At 38.3% G+C, this 20,596-nt stretch overlaps 1 protein-coding gene across 1 annotated transcript in view; it reads right to left on the reverse strand.

The window, feature by feature from the left end:
- The window catches only part of DSCAM (DS cell adhesion molecule), a 379,165-nt gene that overhangs the window by 103,067 nt on the left and 255,502 nt on the right, over positions 1–20,596 (reverse strand). Inside the window, exons 11-13 of the mRNA XM_030451268.1 lie at positions 8,931–9,127; positions 5,814–5,910; positions 4,283–4,411 (exon numbers count right to left, since the gene is read on the reverse strand). Of these exons, the coding sequence (XP_030307128.1) occupies positions 4,283–4,411; positions 5,814–5,910; positions 8,931–9,127 (423 nt within the window). The remainder of the gene's footprint in view (positions 1–4,282; positions 4,412–5,813; positions 5,911–8,930; positions 9,128–20,596) is intronic.

Consider the following 20,596-nt stretch of genomic DNA (forward strand, 5'->3'; position numbering starts at 1 on the left):
CTGTTATATTGTTTGTTTTGTTGCTCTGATTTATTTTTTTGCAGAGTGGTCTAACATCTACTTCCCTAGAAAGGCTGAAAAAACCCCAAAACAAAAAAAAAATCCCACCATAAGAGTGGAAATTTTAAGGTATTATTTAATCCACTCTTCAAATATTACACCCAGGCATTTCTCAGCTTTATATAAAACGCACGGTGACACAAGGATCTGTGAAAAACTCACGGTTTATTGAAAACCAGGAGCTATCCTCCCGTTCCTATGGTCACGACTGAAGCTTCGGGATGACCCCGCGGAAGAGAATCGGGGCCCCAGCCGGGGCCGTGGCTGCCACCCGGTGGCTGCTGCGGGTACTGCACCCAGCCCGGCTCCCGGCCGCACTCCCCTGTCCCTCCTCCTCCCTCGGCAGTTTTTTGGGAGGAAACCCCCCAGCTCTGGGAGGGCACCTGCATCCTGAAGGAACAGAGCTTCACAGGAGAGCACAAGAAAGAGCAAAGCACAGTTCTCTCCTTTCAGATCAGGACCTGAGCGGGACTGATGTTCAGTTTGTCCCCCAGCTTTCCCTAAAATATTAAAAGGATGAAGAGAGGGGCACAAAGAAGCACCTGCATATCTGTTCCTATCTCCAGACCTTTTTACACACCTATTAGGGGAAAGTCAGATTCAGTTTCAATGCGATTTGAATGAAGGGCCAAGTCTGAGTGCCACAGATACACCAGACACACTTCCGTGCAGGCAGGCATCGTATCTCAGTACCCAAACAGACTGAGCTGCTGAGCCCCCACTTATACCCACTGCTCCTGCGTGGCAAATGGACCCCACAGATGCCACCTGCCCATTTGACAGGTAAATCCATGCTACTTCCTAGCAGATAACTAGTGTGTAGCAGGAGGAGCCATTCTTGCTCCTGAAGCTCGACAAGCTGCTGGTCTCTTCCAGGACTCCAGCCACCACACAGCGCTTCCAGGGTAGAAGTGTAGCAGGAGGAGCCTTTCTTGCTCCAGAGGCTCGACGAGCTGCTGACCTCTCCATGCCTCGCACCAGAGTGAGCTGAGGTTTTCTCTGTGGGTGTGTGTTCCACCTTTATTGGCCCCCTGGCCTTGCTCATGCCCAATAGGGGCCTGTCCTAATCAGGCACAGGTGGACTCACACCCACTCACTGGCAACTCAAGGCACCTGGTTTATCTTATTTCTCTACACTAGTGAGCCTTTTTTGTCTGATGGCACTGCAGTGGTAGAGAGGATACATGAGGGCAGCACCGTGTTGTGAAGTTCATGCACAATATGAGGTCACCTGCACATTCTCTGAAATGAAGTAGTTTGCAGTTTTCTTCCTGAGACATCCAGATGATGCATACTGCTCTAAAATCACTTCTAAGTGCTCAGGGTAAGCAACATAGATGGAAAATTCTCACTAAACACAACTGTGCAGTTTACAGCTTTACTTCAGCCTTGGAAGGATGTTCACTGAGTTTATCATCTGGATCGTAAATGTTTTCTCCAAGTTTTCTGTTGTCCCTTTAATATCTGGAAACTGTGAGAAGTTTTCTTAACTCTCTCTTCTTTGCTTTAAGTTCCCTCAGCTATCCTGAGCAAGTAAATATCTTTAGCATTTTATTTTCTGGGTTATTTAATAGTGGCAAAAATTGTGTGTAAGAATGAAAAAACTTTATCCTAGTTTGTCCGAGCACTCAGCCTCAGATTTGAAAAAATGACATTTCTGTTGTTTGGTCTTTTTAGGACATGACCTCTAGTATTTGTTTTCATATATAGACAAATATTTTGTCCAACACCAGTTCTGCCTCCCAATATCTTTTCTTTCTTTCAATTTTTTTAAACTGCTATCACTGTGTTGCATCCTGATTATTTTCATCTAATCTGATGCCATTTCATTTCCTGTCTTGCTATTGATTTATCATGGCATATTAGAGAGACAAATTCTGCAATGCAGCTTCGTAGTGATTACACACAGTGAATCCTTACCAGCATTCTGCATTATCACTTGAAAACATTGAACTAAATGTAACAAAAATGTTTTAGAGCATTGAAATCCCTTTCTACCACTGCTTCAAAGTAACACAGCTCAGTCTTCCTAGAAAGGGTTATGCTGAGTTTCACAATTCAGAGATAGACATGACGTTTTAGGGTAAGAAAGGAGCATATCAGGCAAGAATGACTAAAAAAAAAGTTCTGGAGCACGTGCATGGTTAGAAAACAAATAAAAGAATCAAAAAGTAAAAAATGTCCATATAAGCTTAAGCACACATGTTGAAGGGATCCTTGCCTAGTCTACAACTCCAATACTGTAATTCCTGACCACAACCTCAGGGGGGAATAATCACCTGTAATGTTTCAGGTACCACACTCACCTGTACATTATCAGTTTCATTAACAAAGCCAATGTAAAAAGAGCACTGATGATTCAACACTCTTGAAATATCCTACCTAATAATGAAGGCATCACACTATTTTTGCATAAGTAAAGCACAAGGAAAATCCACAATGTAGACAAAACAGAAAATAGTAAAGAGGGGTAGATTGTTCTTCTAAATTTGGAAAATCTTAGAATTTTATGAACAAGTGTATTTTTGCATCTCAGAACTAATTGTACTGAACTTGTTTTAATAAACGAATGTTTTTTTTATTGAAAACCACACATAGAGCATTCCTATTAATGGCTATGTCTTCTTACAAACAGCAATAAACTCCAACATAACCCTGCACAATATAATGTTTCAGCAACTTTTAAATCACATTTAAAATAGGAAAACAACGTTCCACTCCAGTTTCCTGTCTAGTCCCTTCTCAAAGCCTGACCCAAGGGCAGTGCTTACACAGGTGCCTAATTTTAAATATAACCTCACATCACAAACACAGTTCCAACAGACCTGGAATGTTTTTAGGCTTCATAGAATCATAGAAACATAGAATTGGCTGGGTTGGAAGGGACCTCAGAGATCATCAAGTCCAACCCTTGAACCACTACCACTGCGGACCCCAGACCATGGCACTGAGTGCCACATCCAGTCTCTTTTTAAAAACTTCCAGGCATGGAGAATCCACTACTTCCCTGGGCAGCCCATTCCAATGCCTGATCACCCTCTCCATAAAGAAATTATTTCTAATGTCCAACCTAAACTTCCCCTGGCAGAGCTTAAGTCCATGCCCTCTTGTCTTACTGATGGCTGCCTGGGAGAAGAGACTGACCCCCCCCTGGCTACACCCTCCTTTCAGGGAGTTGTAGAGAGTGATGAGGTCTCCCCTGAGCCTCCTCTTCTCCAGACTGAACACCCCCAGCTCCCTCAGCCCTTCCTCACAGGACTTGTGCTGGATCCCTTCACGGCCTCCTTGCCCTTCTCTGGACCTGCTCCAGCACCTCAATCTCCTTCCTGAACTGAGGGGCCCAGAACTGGACACAGGACTCAAGCTGTGGCCTCACCAGGGCTGAGTACAGGGGCAGAATCCCTTCCCTGGACCTGCTGGCCACACTGTTCCTGATACAGGCCAGGATGCCATTGGTTTCAACAGACAGTGAACATTTTTTGTGTTTAAAATGTACCAGAACAGGAATATTTTCCTGGTTAAGGAGATGTTTTGGGGTTTTTTTAAGCTATTTACTCCATTCATCTTATTAGATGTTTATTGATGTACCTATATGGTGGTCTAGGAGGAAAGTATCTGCTCGCATTGTCCTGCCAATGTGTGCCACTGGTCTTACCCTTTGAATTGTTTCCAGTATGTTACTGAAAACTCTGCATGGTGCTTCAGCTATCTACCATAGAGCTTTTCTTCACCTAGAAATTCTCTTACCTACTTTTTTCACTGCTGCTTTTCCAAGGAAGATGCGCCATAAACATATATTGATAAAAAACTACTTCTAAAAATCAGCAAAACAGGAAAAGATAATTTGAAAAGCAGGGATTTTTCTATAGGGAAATATAAAATAGGAAAATATAAAAACAGGGACCAGGAGTCAGCTAAAAAAATCATAATACCAGCTGTGACCTGGAATGGCTTGGTGTACAACTAAATTTGCCCCTTATGTGTAGGTTTCTCTGATAAAAAAGGAAAAGCAGAAACGGCTAAACTTAATGTCCTTATCCTAAAAAAAAAAAAAAAAAAGAAAAAAAGAAAAAAAGAAAAAGACAACAAATGAAAATAAATGCTACTGTGAAAGATTAAATAAACTGTGGTAAAAATTTTCATCAGGCAGTTTCAATTTATGAATTATCTTTCACAATACAACTTCAATGATAAATTACTAGCAATGGGGACTACTTCTTACCTGACTTGTTCTTGCACTCGATATCGTAGCCAGTGATGGGGCTGTTTCCATCAAATCCCATGGTCCATACTAGGGTGATACTGTGTGCTTTCACATCTCTGATTTCTATTTCAGGAGGGTCAGGGGGCTCTGAGTAAACACACAGGCACAGTTTTAGTCAGGAGAAAATCCCTTCTCATAACAAGATGACATTAATGAGCATGGCACTGGCACAGCTTACTGGTGGTAAGCTCTCCTGGCATTTTCTCTGGTCATTCAATAGTATCCTCAGTCACGTAATCACTTGCTGATGAATACTCAACAGAAGGAGGAAATGTCACTTTTCAGCTCAGAGTCACTGATGTAATCTTGGATACTGGCTTCTGCTTTACCTTCTTATACATGACACGGAGTTGTGTTTCCTTAAAAGCACCCCAGATTGGACGACTCATGCTAGAAAAGATTCTTGCCTCAAACACCATGTTTCACTGACATTTCTACCCTTTTTTCCACAAAGAGTGGTGGTACAAATATGAATACTAAGATTTAAAATGCTGAACTTGCTGGGAGGAGGGAGCAAAATTTCTATTTGAATATATTTAAAATTCTTCATTTAATAAAAGAATAATTTGATAACAGTTTAAAATTACACTAAAACCTCTTCCTGGCTGTAGAGCTAAGAATGTAAATAAATAGCATTTATTTACTCTAATGTCCCTTTAAATTGTCAAAGCAGTTTAAATGAGAAGTGGTGTAGCAGAACCTCTCCCCAAATTCCACCCAAATCGGGCTGCCTTAGGCATTCACTGACATCTGCACTTACTTGAAATCAAAAGTGAGGAGAAAGAAAGAAATTTCCAAGTCCTACAAATTTGTTGGGTGCATGCTCAGAGGCACACAAGCACAGGAGCAGGAATAGCATAGAAAAAAAGCAGTGGCCAGTGGCTGAGCCCTGCTCATGCTTTGCATCTCACATAGTGTCACCTCAGCCACTCCAGGACTTGCTGCTGCCTGCCTGAGTGAAAACCCCTGCCCCAGGCAACACAGGTTCCTAGAGTTTGAATTGAGCAAACTGATTACAATCTCTTTTGACTGATTAAACTTGAAATATTTAGTTTAAAGAGACACAGTATGTTTAACATTTCTCCAGAGATACTAGTCTAGCTTTTGCTTTTGCTTTATTTTATTTATGCTTTATTGCATATTTGTTCTTTCAAACCAAATGGAACTGAGCCCCTCATATCCATTGTCCCTACTGAAGCTGATAGTTTGAAGGATCTTTAGTCGACTGTCAGCTACTGTATTTGAGAAAAAGTCTCATTATTATTTTGCACAGCTCTAGAAAGACTTGAGCTTAGCCTTTATTTTGATATAACCTCATGCTGGAAAAAGAAGGATTGAGCATCTTAATGTGGCTTCTCTTTTCTCTGACAATGAGGAATATATTTACTTAGGAATCAGAGCCTCCCTCCCCCAAGAGACTTCTGAGGATGGCATACACTTACTGTACTACAATAGCTGTGTTTTTTTCCTTATGCTGTCCTCTTCCTACCTTGCACAGTGAGCTGAATTATTCCACGATCCTCCCCATAAGAATTGATGGCATGGCAGGAAAAGAAGCCAGAATCTTCACGCACAGTTGGCAAAATCTACAGGTGGTTTGAAAAGAAGTGATTGATTGAACACCACACAGAGAAAATAAACCAGCAGCTTTTCTGTATGGTGCAAGGAAAAAAATGTACAAACTTGACAGTAATAAATAGATATTTCATCTTATACACACACATAGTAAAGCATCCAAAATACTGAGACTTATCAAAACCAACAACACCTGGGCTGAGGGAGCACTTTATCAGCTCTACATGTGTAGTCAGGAGTTGGAGCACCACTTATTCCTGTAGCTTCTCATTAGGAGTCTTGTTTCCAGTTACTCAGAAGTTTGCCAAGCATTTAACAGTTGGCTGAAATTTTCCATACAAAATGGTGCCTCCTGCTGTCTCCAAATATTTCTAGTTATTTCTGAAAATAACTCAAGTGACTGAAGTCTGTGTGGAGGAAATAAAGGTTCAAACACCGGTGGTAAACCCTATAGTATTCAGCATGGTGCCTCACAATAAAATTTTGGGTGGTCTTTCTTTTCAATTTGTTGTTTAATAACATAGAAAGTTATACATAGTCTTTACATCCATGATTATAATGGTATTTTTCTACAGGACCACTGCTTCATTCAAGGATTTTTTTCAAATAAGCAGATATTCCAAATGCCATTTTCTTCTCATATTTGTGTGCTGCTCCACGCTTTATTTACTGCACACAGTTCACACTGTGCCCTGAAGCCAGACTTATTCATTTGCTCATAGCCTTTTCTGTGGCATTCACCTATGCAATACACATTTCCGAAACATTAGTGAATTTATTTTCATAAACACTGACATCATGAAGTATATCACCACCATTTCACGTGGGGAATTAAGGAACCAGGCATCTGATAATATTTGGGGCTGCCTGACAAGCTGTTACATATTAGCTGAGCCATGGTAAGTCCATGTGTTCTTTATTCTTCAGCAGTGCCAAGGTAATATGAGTACAACTCTCATTCATGACTAGTTAAGATAAGTGGATTAATTTCCCACTGGTTACAAGGATATTGGAGAGTTACCATCTGAGATGTAGTAACTTGTCAAGCTGTGTTAATCTGCATGTGTGGCTGAGGTTTAAGATAGCCAAAAAATTTTAGAGCCCAATTTGACAAATCTAGGGCCTTCTTTCACCCCCCTCAGAGTCCTTAGCAATAAATAGCATTTCATATGTTCATAACAGCTTCCACTGAGTTAAGCTGCAGCTATGAGGGCTTAGTACTACTACAAATCAGACCCCAAGGGCTGAAAGGCAAGTACCTAGAAAACAAAGAACACACAATTATTGGCCAACTGTGACAAGTTTGGTTTCAATGATCAGCCTTGCATCACACAGTGTCTTTCATTACTCGACCCTAATTCACCTCCAGAGAAAATCCAAGTCATGCCTGACTGAGGGAGGGGTCCTGCAGAAAAAATTAAAGCTGAGTATACAACTAAAGATCACATCATCATGCACACAGGCAAAAGCAGTGAGATAAAAGCTTCAGAGACAACCTCAACCCTGATATTTTCAAACTTTGTGGCATTTAATCTCTCAGAAGTCAAAGGTTTTATACGTAACATACAGATACAAAACGCCACTACCGTACACATCTGCTTCAGAAGAGAATTCTCCAAGCAGGTCTCCAGCCTTCCAAAAAGAAATATTGTTGTGCAGCCAGGCATTACCTTACTTAAGTCAATAAGGTGAATGAGGGCAGAGAGGTTTAGAGGTCTACACTATAATTAAATATTATTCGTAACAGAAATATACTAATATGAACAAAGTCATGCCTAGAACTTATTCTTTCTCATATAAATCAATAGCAAAGCTCCATCACAGAAACCTAAACCAGGTTTTTACTGGCTATCATCCAACACAATTTTGGACTAGTAAAGAAAGAGATATACTTTAAGAGTTACACCAGAATACAGACAATATATAGAGACAGAGAATTATTTCCTTGAGTCTGATAAAAATGTTCTTAAGAATGTGGCTGAAAAAGTGGAAAATCAATATTTTTATGAGAATCTATTATTTAAAAAAAAATTAGATTTCATAAAGTTGCGTGTAAGAAATATAAAGAAATTGACCTCTAAGTTGCTCACATTACAAAATTTTAAATTTGAGTGGAAAAACCTCTATCCTGGAATATTGAGGGTAATGTCATAGCTCTGCCTATTTCGGTGACACCAGAACAGCAGCAATTTCCTGGTTTTCCATGGCATCTTGAGGAAACTTAAGTCCCCAATACAGTAGTGCCACTCATGTAGCCTCACGCTTTAACTGTGGTTAGCCACTCAGAACTTAACAGAGTCTCACAGTCTGATTTGCCAGGCAAGTCAAGATGCATGGCTCCCAAACCACCAGGTAGCTGCCTGTCACAGGAGCAAAAGTGGAGATACAGGGCATGACCATTTGCTCAGGGGTTTGGTGACTTCTGCTGCTCTGTACAGTAAGTGCCAAATAGCCCAGGCAGCAGTAGATACTTATGTATCTGCATGTACCTTTTCCTTCCATCTCACTTTGAATCCAAAGACTAACCTGACTTTGTAAAATGGTCTCACAAGCCCCAAAAAGTGAAAGGAAGGGAGAAAAAGTACTTTGAAAGGGCAGCATTTTTATCTCAAAACAGCTTAATGAATTTGGTGCAGGTAAGGCTGACACACATCAGAGGTAGGGGTCAGATACTCACTCTGCACTTAGCAGCAGTGCACTCAAAACTGAACTATGCTGCTGAAGAAAGGGTAGGAGAAGGCATGAGACACCTTGTTGGAAATGGATGGAAAGGATAGGGTGTGGCTGCGAGCCAGACTCTCTCTTACTGCCTTTGGAGCATGGGAAGATGGAAAATAAATTTTCTGGGAGGTGGGATGCAGAGGTTTGCTCCACCTCCTCTTGCTGCCAGCTTTCCATAGCTGTGCTGTGGGTGGAGTAACTGGTGGGGCTCTGAACTTGTGGGGCAGAGATTGCTGTACATCCTTATTAAAACCAAATCAAGCAACACTCACACATGTACACGAGTCATGGGGTCACTTTGTTTTCTTACCTGCAGAGTAGAGATCACTTCATCTCCAACTTCCTTGGTGGAAACAAGGTAACGGGACATTTCAGGGTTAATTATTCGGTCTTCTTTTTCCCAGCGGACTATGATGGGTTTCTCTCCATGTGCCGTGCAGCTCATTTCCTTCTTTTGTCCTTGCGTTGCCAAGGTGGTATTTGGGTAGGATGTTATCATAGCTGGAACTAAAAACAGACAAAACAAAACAAGTTTGTTCCTTGGTGAGCTGATTAGTCTGACGATACACCATCGGTCCTTCAGTTTGGTCATTTAGCTTGTCCATGTTCGACTAGGTGATCAGAAATGTGAGAAATTCTTCTACCTTTGCTCCTGTGTAAGATTATTTTCTTTAGATTGAAGGTAGGTCTCAAGGAGAACGTAGCAGCAAGGAGATGGTACTGGACAGTGAGGCTGTAGACACAAGAATATGCAAATCCAGAGAGAGCCTGGCTCCATTTGTTTTGCGGCTCACAGGATGACTTCACCATAATTAAAATATTCATAGTATATAAGGCACTGTAAGTAATAAGCCTTCATATATAGGGCCAGTAAGGAACTGATAAAAATTTCTTAGTTTTATTTTGATGAGCTACTGTTTTACTTGATGACAAATACATGCTCTACCATTTTTATGACAGTAATCATCTATCAAAATGAGGGCCCAATTAAACCAGAAGCTGTACAAAATTGAAAGAAAGGCTCTGCATCATAGAGCTTACAGTCCATGTATGTGCTGAGCGTATAGTTAAACTGTACTGAGCTGAAAGTATAATGAAACTGATAACAAACCTCCCTAGATCTGAGTTTTACTGTAGTCAGTATTTATTGTATTGTATTGGTTTGGGTTTTATAATTTGTTTCTGCAGAACAGTTTCGACATAATTGTCAATTTCATAATTTATTCAGTACTTAAAAAATGTTAAGGTTGAAATAAATACTTTCTTGCTAGCAAGAATAGGTTTAAATCCTATTTTCACACTTTTGAATAAAATTTATCTGAAAATAGGGAGAAAAACTCCTCAGTGTGTTTTAGTGAAATCCTCTCAAAACATAACATTTTTGGAAACAGGATGGCCTTTTGGTGTCTTCAGTATCCTGTCCTTTTCTTCCCATATGACTTCTCCATGAATGAATAGCACCTGGGCATTTGTGATTAGGAAGAATCAAAGCCCGTGATTCTGTCTTTCAGTTTTGGCCCTTTTCCTGCTTGAGCAAAGCTGTAAAGCCCCGAACCACACAAAGAACTGCTGTCTTCTCAATGAATCTATCCACTCCTTCCAAAGTCTATGAGGTGGCAGTAAGGAGACCTTTCTATTTGCTTCTGCAATCAAGGGTTGCCTCCTGCAATAGCTCCTCTCCTTGTATTTGTTCATGAACGGCTGCCTCTTCTTATCAGAACTCATTCCATCTAAACTTCTCTGGGTCTCTATTTTCAGAAGATGATATTGGCACAGGACTTGATTGGCAGCCTTCTCTATATTTCCTCCTGCATGTATTACATCTACTGCTACTAAACAGAAAAAAAAATTAAAAAGAAAAATCCTCATTTAAATGAATTACTGTAATTGCTGTTCTGAAATGTTAATGCTTCGTGGCATGACCTTTTCACATGCCAGAGCTGTTGATTCTTGGATACGACAGTATGCCAGGATGCAGCCATTTTTGTTCAAAACAAACTGATTTGAAAACTAACAGGGCTGTAGAGCTGTGGGCTTGAGCTATGGATGGGATCTTATTACAGGAAGACCTCTGAGAAAGGTCTTGTGTGAGACCTGAGGCTCTTTAGTCACCAATAGGCATTAGTGATGTAGTGTGTCTTGTATAACTGTTTGGATATTAGGTACCAATTGGTTCTGTCAAAGATGAGCAGTCAAAGAGAAAAAATGATGAATCATCAGAATAGGAAATTAGGGCAGGTCTGCTTCCATCTTCCAGAGAATGAAAATAGTTTCAGTTTTATCTGGTGTCTGCCCAAGTACCAGTACCCACAAGGAAGTTACTTTTGGAAGGTCACTTTTTGTGGCCATCTGCTTCCTGCTTCCAAAGACAGAAACTTGAGTACCAGACCTATGCAGCTGCACACCTGTGGGCCCTGTATGGGCAGAAATGTGCACTTGGACATATCTGCCCCTCTACAACACCTGAAATAGACCGAAACATCATTTTAAGTAATAATACATCAATAAGAGACCCTATTCAAATGAGTGGCAGGTTATTAAGGAGTACACATTACCATCATTACTTTGTGCCATCATTTTTCTGTCTTCCATAATCTCCCAAACCTCCCACATGTCCCTACCTTCCTCATTTATCACAGTTCTCTACATCTCGCTCTTTTTCCTCAATGCAACGCACTTCAGAACCCGTCAACTCCTCTCTGCTCTTCCTATTGCAACCTCCTCAGGTTCCCACATGTTCCTAAACCCCTACAGCAACTTTTTTCTCCTCCAGCCTAATTTCCTGCCCATAATTAAATCATATCAACCTCCCAAGTCACCTAAGTGATTTTTTTCTACAGCTCAAATCCATCAGTATCTCCATTGGGACTCAGTATTCAGAGCAGGAGAGCCTCGCACTGGCAAGTCTACCCATCTCCTGCTTCATGGGTAGGATCACACAGTATGCACCTGCAGAAAATGGGACATTTGGATTTGGTCCTATGGGCCTTGAGGAGCCTGTCTTAGAGTCTCCTTCCTTGCTTTCCAGTTTCCTAAACAGCTGTCGAGCAAGTGTCCCCTGATGGGTGTCTGCCAAACCAAGCATCTTGCCTGTTTTTTAAAAAACAGAGGCTACCTCTTTTTGTTTTGTTTTGTTTTCATTTATTTATTTATTTATAATTATTATTTTTAAATTGAACTACCTGCTCAGGTATTTTTCCAACAAACTTTCTTAATAAGAGCAGCATAAAGCCATGTGAAGAAAGATGATTTTATTCCTCAGATACAGCTTTATCCCTGCTTATCCTTCCCTTCCTCTCACATAATCTTCCACCCAGATTCCTATTGCCATAGCAATGCCTCACAGCTAAATATTTCCCTTTCTTCCAAAGCTGATTTTTTACTCTTCAAAATTTATCTTCAATGATCCTAAACCATAAGCTCTCCTTTTTATCTCTCTCTGTCAAAAGATTCCTGGTAACAAAGCCACATTCCCAAGGATATTTTAGGCAATGCATTTCTTCATCCTCCAAGTACCTTTTATCAAATTACTGATGCAAATGACTGAGATAAATTTGCTGGCTCTTTTCTGACAAAATAATCTAGAAAACTGTAAATAAGCAAACTAAATCTGTACTATATACGCATGAGATGTCTCTCTCAGGAAGTCTTAAAAAAAAAGTGAAGGCATTTAGAAATATATTAAGATGATTCAGATGCCATATTAAGTGTGTGTATCCTTTCTTTCTCTTCAAATATACATTACACACACACACACATATAATGATATATATTTATATATTAGAAACTATGGAAGGGAAGGACATGCTGTTCCCCATGTTCAAGGAATGCATAGTGCCATGTTCCAGGATTTTGCAGTAGGTTCCCCTAGGGGACAAATTACTCCAATTCTCTCTCCTCTGGGGTTCTGCACATTCTTCTCTGAAGTGTGCCATGTGATGCTGAGCATTGTTAAAGGTTTATTATTAAAAAATTGATGAAACAGAAGCTACACTTTATAAAGGATAGCAATTTCTGTTTTCAAGGATGCATATCACTGCACTAATCTAGGAGATTTCTCTGTTTAAAATTGAACTTGCATTTGGAAAGCTAGTTTGTTTGTTCCTTTTCCAAGTTCTACCCATTGTGTTTCCCTTTCTTTATATTAACACAGCAAGGAGTGTTCAGCATTAAAAATCAAAGTGCAAAATTCAGTAGTTGAGGTTACTATTAAGAATCATGGAAGTGGTTCAGACAAAACAAGAACCTTTTGTCCCAGTCCTGAAGAAAATGAACCTGGACCTTTCCTGAGATCTGGTAAACATTAATTTATCTGACTTTCTTTTCTCTGCTACTGCTGAGTATTTAATCAGGAACGGAATGCAAATAGAAATTAAAACACTAATTTACCTTGACAAAGACTAGTCTCATTATCCAGAATAAGCAGGGTATATCAAATTGGGTGAAGGCTGAACAAAGCAACAGAAATGCTTGAATCCTTTTAGAATAAACCTTCAAAAATTACTAGAAAATGAAAAATCAGACTGATTTTTAAAATTATATAGGGAGTAGAGTTTGGGGAAATAACCATTTTTTCTCCCTTGTAGCAGAGAGGAAGGCTTCCTATCTTTTATTTTGTAATGAAACACTAACTACCCTTGTAGCATCCTTGAATTATTCTAAGAATAACTAAAGTTCTCAATATGTTTAAAAGCTATTGTTATCTGTAGTCTCCAAGTGGTATTTTTCTAGAAACCTAGCTGTGATGGGAAAAGAGAAACCCAACACCACCAACACAATTGATGGGGGGATACCATGTGACAATGTACAATGTGTTTTGAATTGTACTGAAAGTCAGATTGCTGGTCATAGCAAAACATTAAAGCAGATTAAGCTGCTCTTGAAAAAGATGGAAGAGATGCAGCAGGTAAACAAATCTAAAGATATAATGATCCAGAAATAACTGGACACATTGAAAATTTGAGAGTCTATTTGGTAACAGACATGTCCTAGACTCTGTCACTGATGTTGACTCCTGGTATATCACCATGTCTCACCATGTCTCCACTTCTCTTGGTCTGCAGGTCTCTGCTCTGGCAGAGTCTCCTCTCTCTGAGGTGGCTCCTTCACTGGAGGATGTTCAAACTGGCCAGTCTGGGGAAATAGCTGTCACCATAGAGGGATTTATCTTGCAAACATCTATGTCAAGCAAGGTATCATAGACTTCCTCAGTGGAAAGAAAGATACTTAAAGAGTGCTGTTCATCTAGCCAGACGACCTATGACCTCAAAAGCCTCTTCTTTACACTGCTCATTGACAAAACTGTGATGCCTTACTCAAATGCAGAGATGTGCACACTAGTGCTCTAATGAGGGAAGATGAACACCATCTGCTCTTCTTGCACAGCTTCTAGAAGAGAGGACTATGGCCCTTTGACATAGTTTAAACAACCTTGGGCAGAAAATAATGTTGTGAATGAGGATAGAAAGTTGTCAGGAGAGAAAAATGCATTAAAGTTGAAATGAATAGATTCCAGTTTAGCATTTAAGCAAAATTCAGCATGTCCTCTCATGCTGCCCACCCACAAAGAGAATACTCTTCTGTCCATGGCAAATGAGATCTTTCTACCACAAAAACAAATTTCTTCTTCCTTGATTTACTTTTGCTCAAGCAAAGAAAGCCCATGCAAGTACATTAGTTACATTTAAGGGAGACTAACTCTCACATTATCATTAGATGATTTCTATTTGTTAATTTACTTTCAAATTTAGCAGTCTTCAGGAATCAGTGAGTATATTGCTAAAATTCTTAAGTTCAGTTTACCCTTTCTGAAAAATTGACATTAATTGTTTATTATGAAGCTTGTCTCCAGAAATGAAATGGGGTCTTGAATCTAGAAGAGAATTTAAAATCAGTAGGACTGCTCAAATACTTCAGTTTAAGCACACAATTTCTTGGTAAGCCTGTGACCTTTCCAGCAGGCAGAAATAATGCTCTTAGTCCTCATCCTCTAGAGATGCCCAAGACTAGAAAACAAGCTGCATGTCTCAAAATGGGAAAGAAATACATTAACACAAGAATAACCATCCCAGTTTTTATGAATGTAAGATATTTTCACAAATACAATGCACATATTACTTAATAACAATTATTTTCTACCTATATTCACTAATTTTGAAAATGAAATTAGTATTTGTGACTTATTCGTGTCCAGCTGTTGTGAACCTCCTCAGAAACGCTATTTTACAATAGTATTTTAAAAACTAATTTTAAAAATTTCAGTATTAAATATAAACTTTAAATATTTAAGTATTTAATGAAAGTGAATTTTGAATGCAATACTTTACAATGTTGCTTGGAATTACTGAAGAATGTGTTGTGTAAGCAATGCAACTCTTCAATAGAAATAGTACTGGCTGAATTACATAAACAATCAACATAGCATGATTTTAAATTCAGAAAGCAAATGTTTTGAACTTAATTGCTGCTGGGGTTCCAGAATAGAAAATATAATTTAAGACATGTAAACCTGAGAATTTTGAGTAGAACAGTATGAAAGACAGTACTGCTGTGGAAAAAGAGACTTTGCCTAGCAGGAACTGCGCCTTTGTGTTTGTGTTTCTATTCAATGAAGAGCAACTTCCATGAGAATTATGATACATAAATAATAGAGAGGAAATTAAGCACAGACATGACCAGACCATGTCCCAACTACCTAAGTTTACATTACAAATCCCATATGAAACAAGAGACTCCATGCTATGTTAAAACTGCATTATTAAGATATTAGGGCATCTATGGAAGGTAATCTTTGAATAAATTTCTATAAATAAATAAATCACTGAGTGGGAATTAATGATTCTGTGCACCCAAAAGTACTGTTTCAGCAAGCTATTCCACCACTACAAATGAAACTACTTTGATTATAACTATTATTCAAACATGTTTCCAAGATAGAACAGGCTTTGTTTGATGCTAAGCTTTAATAACAATGACAATGATGTCTTCAGTACTTGGCAGCTTTACCAGAACCTCCTGATCTGATTAAATATGTCAGGGTAAAGGCTGTGAACATTTAGGGTTCATATCTTATTCACTCAGATGCGGTTTCAGGTCACATTATGGGAAAAGAATTTGATTTATTTTGCATGACAACTATGAATTTTAACTAAAAGACACATTAATAAAATAAAAAAGCTCTTTCCTCTCAAATCACAGAGGCAATTCTTTCCTCTTCCCGAGGTCTTTTCTTGCATTAGTTTTATGTTTGTACAGTGCAAACTGCTGTCTTCAAATCATACACATGAGACCAGCAGCTGCTTATGCTTCTCTGTCTTTCCTTTTGAGTTTGACATGGTTCTGAAATGAATGTGACTTTCTTTCACTTTGCCATCCAGCTTCAATTCCCATTTTGTCTAACTGCACTTGCTAATAACCAAGAGAAAGAAAATAGGAAATGATAAGCTGACAGCTTTGTTCCCTGCAGCCAGGCATAGTAAAAGCCTGCAGAAATTTCTTACAAAATATAGTAACCTACATGAAGCACTGGAAAATCAGTTTCATCAAACCTTGGATAACTGTCAAAAAAAAAAAAAAAAAAAAAAGATCAAAGTTCTATAAAAAATTGCAGTAGCATGTTTATAACTGCGATTTGCCAAGACTTAGACAAGGACCACAAGAAATTAATGGACAATAGTAGTGCTACCATCATTACCATGGTTGAAAAATATGGATGCCTAAAAATTAGTATTAGGAACATGTATCCATTAAGTATAAATTTCTTAGGCAATTTTCTATTCCAAATCAATTATGATCTTTCATCACTCTGTGTAAAAGTCAGGCTGGAAAGAGCAGGAATGTTAAATAGTTAAAACTAGCAATACATAATTTTAGATAAATTCTCCAGTGCTTTGATCTTTAATTGAATTCAGTATGCCATCAAGATGGCATCAAGTTTTAATGTTAAATGGGAGGGTTACTGCTATGGTAATCATAAAGCACGTAATTTCTGTGCCTCACCGAATACAACTCAGTAAAAAGCTCAGAATAGAACACTTAGGAGAGTGCTCCTTTTCTTCCAAGTTTTTATGCTTTAAACTTTCCATTTGTGTCCTTACATTAAAAATATGTAAACAGTTCACAGGTTTAAGAGAAAAAGAAAAAAAAAAGAAAAAAGAAAACAAAGGCAGAAAGTCACTGGAAAACACAAGCTTTAATCAGAATATACTTTGTGACCCAGCAGTTCCCATGGGTCTTTTAGATTTTGGATGCTGTGAAGTGACATGTGTAAATGTCCCTCCCAGAGGAAAGGAAACAAGCACTAATTGAGGTATTGATGAGTTTAAATGAAGCAGAAACACACTAAGAAACTCTGGCTACAACAAAAATTAGTATTGCTGAGCAGTGCATGCTGGGACATTAATGCTTTTCATTCTCTGATCATTCATGCAAGTAAGTATACTTTTAAGCATGGTGACTTGGGTCTATAACAGCTCAGTTCTGAGCTAAAAAGCCATGAAATACTATCTGCTGATGTGTAATAGAGCTCTGGTAGAACTAGTCTCATCTAGCCTTTCAGAGTGAATGATATTTTTCTTGTCAGGTGCAAATAGACCAATAGCATCTGATTCATTGATGCTGGGAACAAAATTCAAGTGTACTAGAAACAGGAAGATGCAACTTTATTTATGTAGGCATTCTCTCTCTAAGTAAACCAAGCATATATATATATATATATATTCTGCATATTAATTACAACAGAAAGGCATTGGTGCATCGTATATATATTCACAAAAGCATTCACCTGTGCATGGAGGTAGAGCATCTTCACAAGACCAGTCAGTGGCATTCATCTCAACCTAACTTCAGGGGCCAAAAAATTAGTCAGCCAAGCCTTCAGCTGTCAAATGAGGACTCCTGTAGCAGTCCTTGGAGAGAAACAAGACCTTCCAGGGGGCCATTTATCTTGCCCTAAAGATGATGAATGGCTTCTTATTGATGATAAAAGGAGCTCAGCGTGAGCTCCTTTTACAACCAGTCTTTAGAAGTCTAGCTTAAAATCAAGTGAAACCAGTGTTCAGATTCTAATCTTGAGTTCTGAAATCTCTTAACTTGAGAATATTCAGAATGTTGATAAATGCTACTGTTTTAGGAAAGACAGGAAAGGAGATTCAGCTGGGGAAAATAAGATCCAAATAGAAAGCTCTGAAGACATTTATTTTAATTGGCTTTGATCTGGCTTCTCCAGTCAAATTTCTAATATTTCCCCCTTGTCACAGAGACCATCTGGGGAGGGTCTGGAAATATTTTGACTATCTATGGAGTATTAGCTCTGTTTGCTGCCGTAAGAAACCCCAACCAACCAACAAACAAACTTGATACCTAATCTATTCTATCTTTTATTTTCCACTATTATGTCTATTTTCTATTTTGGCTCTTAAGTGTGCAAGCAGCTCCTGCAGGGAAAACAGATTTCTTAAGTTGCTGGGTAAAAACACTTATAGAAGAGCAGGGAATTGTCTTCTACACAGTCTAGGAAAAAAACTGGTGGGCAATTCATGTACCTCACCATTTTTTAAAAAATATTGGTCTTCTGGAAGGAGGGAAATATTAGTAAAGAACAACAAAGAGGGCTTAGATAAACACAATACTTATGAAGTAAAAATATTCAGTACAATACTTCTGTGAGTTACATTTACCCATAAGTAAGCATCAGCTTTACAGCAGAAAATTCTCCCTTTCTTTAATTAAATCTAAAACTAAGATACTCCTTGGGGATTTTTTTTTTTTTTTTTTTTTTTTTTTTTTTTTGTATTTTAAATTCATTGCTGTCATGTTGCTGCAGTGTTTTATCAAATCTAAAGCTGGGCCTTTTCACTCAGTATTTAGGACTATCACACTGAGCAATTAATACAGCTTCCAGACAAAAGCAACGGCTGACAATTTGGCCCCAGTACCCAAAAGCCCAAGGCCAGAGGAAGCAAACTAATTTTAACAAGGGTTATGGCTATTTTGGTTTATTCAAAGCAGCCAATATACTCATCCAGCTGTGAGCCAGGAAACAGCTGAAGAGGATTTTTAAAGCCACATTTTACACTCCTGTTCTTGATGTCGACAGTATCCTGCAAAATAATTGGGGTCAAGATATGAGTATGTTCATGCTTATAAATGTGCATATGGATGTCTGTGTGAATACATGAGAGGAAAAAAGTTTACCATGGAGTCAAATAATGAGAATTATTTCATTACCAGTAAAAGAAGACAAAGCAACCCTCATCACCTTTTTCCCTTGACCTTCAGCTGTCCTGTGGATTTTTTTTTTTTTAATGCACTATTAAAAAAATGTTTCAATTTCTCTGGAGACTGTTTTTACCTCCCGGCCAAGGAAAGGCATCATAAATACTAGTGTTTCAGGCAGAAATAAATTATAGTCATCCATCTCATGAACAAAGCACATAGCACATGTCTGCAGGTCTCTTTTCTCCACAGTACCTGCCCACAGCATGAATGTTATAAGGAGTTCAAAGGACTTTTTTTTTTCTTTGAAATTGTGTTTCAAATAAATAGGAACTTCCATTCCCTCCTCCACATAGAGAATGAACATCCAAAAGCAGAGGCCAAAATGCCAAGGGTGATAACAGAGCCACCAGCAACTCAAGAAGGAAGTTGTTCGTGGTTTGACATATTGTGTATGGTGGATGTTGAAATGAAGCAGGAGCAATATGAAAATACATGTTTGATTAGTTTTTTAAATTATATTTTCAAATTATTCCTTTTACTCCCATCCTTACCACATGCACACACACAAAAAATGTACTTAGATCTAAGCTTGCTACCTAAATATTTAAACTATCTTCAGACAAAGAGTTTGGCTTTAGGAAATGCAGGTGTTTTAAACACTGATTTTGTGAACCTGGGTTTTTTTGTTTGTTTGTTTTTGGTTTTGTTTTTTTTATTTCATTCCATTATAAAAGGAATAATCACTTAGAGCGGAGTATTGTGGATTTATGGATGATCTTGTCCCTCAGGTTCCAGTACAAAAACTTATTTGGGCTATTTACGTGGGATATCTACTGATAGGGAGCCAATGGATGGAACTTTCTAAATACTTCTAAGCATTTATTTTCAACTGTTGTCTATGCAAATTTCTGATGTTTTATTCTTCTAGTCACAAAAACTTGAAAATCATACAGAGAAGTTAAATATAATTTTCAGCAAGGCATCATTCATAGTTATAATTACCCTATGACAACTCTTCTGTTGATTTTATTCATAAAGAAATGTAAGAGCCATCAGCTGCTGTGCAAGCTTCCCTTTTATTAATCTGTCTGTGTTATGAAACTGGATTCAGAACACCAAACACATTTTAGACAGTAATATTGCTTCATTCACCATAAATCCAGAGATTTTAAATACTGTCTAAGAGGCAAAAGATTCTGCTTTGCATTATCAGCTTCAAGGGCTCTTCAGTACTTTTTGTGATATGACTGCTTAGACACATGCCCAATGGCTTAACCAATAAGACAAATATTTTTCTTATTATTTTATTTTTGTTTTAATTTAGAAACTCTCTATTGAGCGACAGTTAGCACTAATTATCTTATAAATATTATGATATAAACAATGGTAATTTGTTTTAAAACTTGATACTACTCCTTCACTTGCTCCATAAGCTTTCACAAACTGAGATCTGGTTAGAAGGGATATGAAACTGAGAGCAGCAGAAGAAAAAATGTATACTATAGTTCCATACTTGTCAAAAAATCAGTCCAAAAATGCTTACAGGAGTCTTTGAAATGAAACTTCTGACATACAAGGAAAAAAAATTATGAAAATTTATGACCATTATAAAATTATTTTTTTTCCCATCCAAACAATACTCATGCAATCATATAAATTCATGAATCTAAATTCACTTAAAAGGACATGTATATCCTGGTGGTCACCAGGGAATATATTCTTGACTCTTTCATTCCATGAAGAACTGAAAGAACAGTT

This window comes from Calypte anna, chromosome 1 (genome assembly GCF_003957555.1).
Source record: "Calypte anna isolate BGI_N300 chromosome 1, bCalAnn1_v1.p, whole genome shotgun sequence".
In the NCBI taxonomy this organism is placed as follows: Eukaryota; Metazoa; Chordata; class Aves; order Apodiformes; family Trochilidae; genus Calypte; species Calypte anna.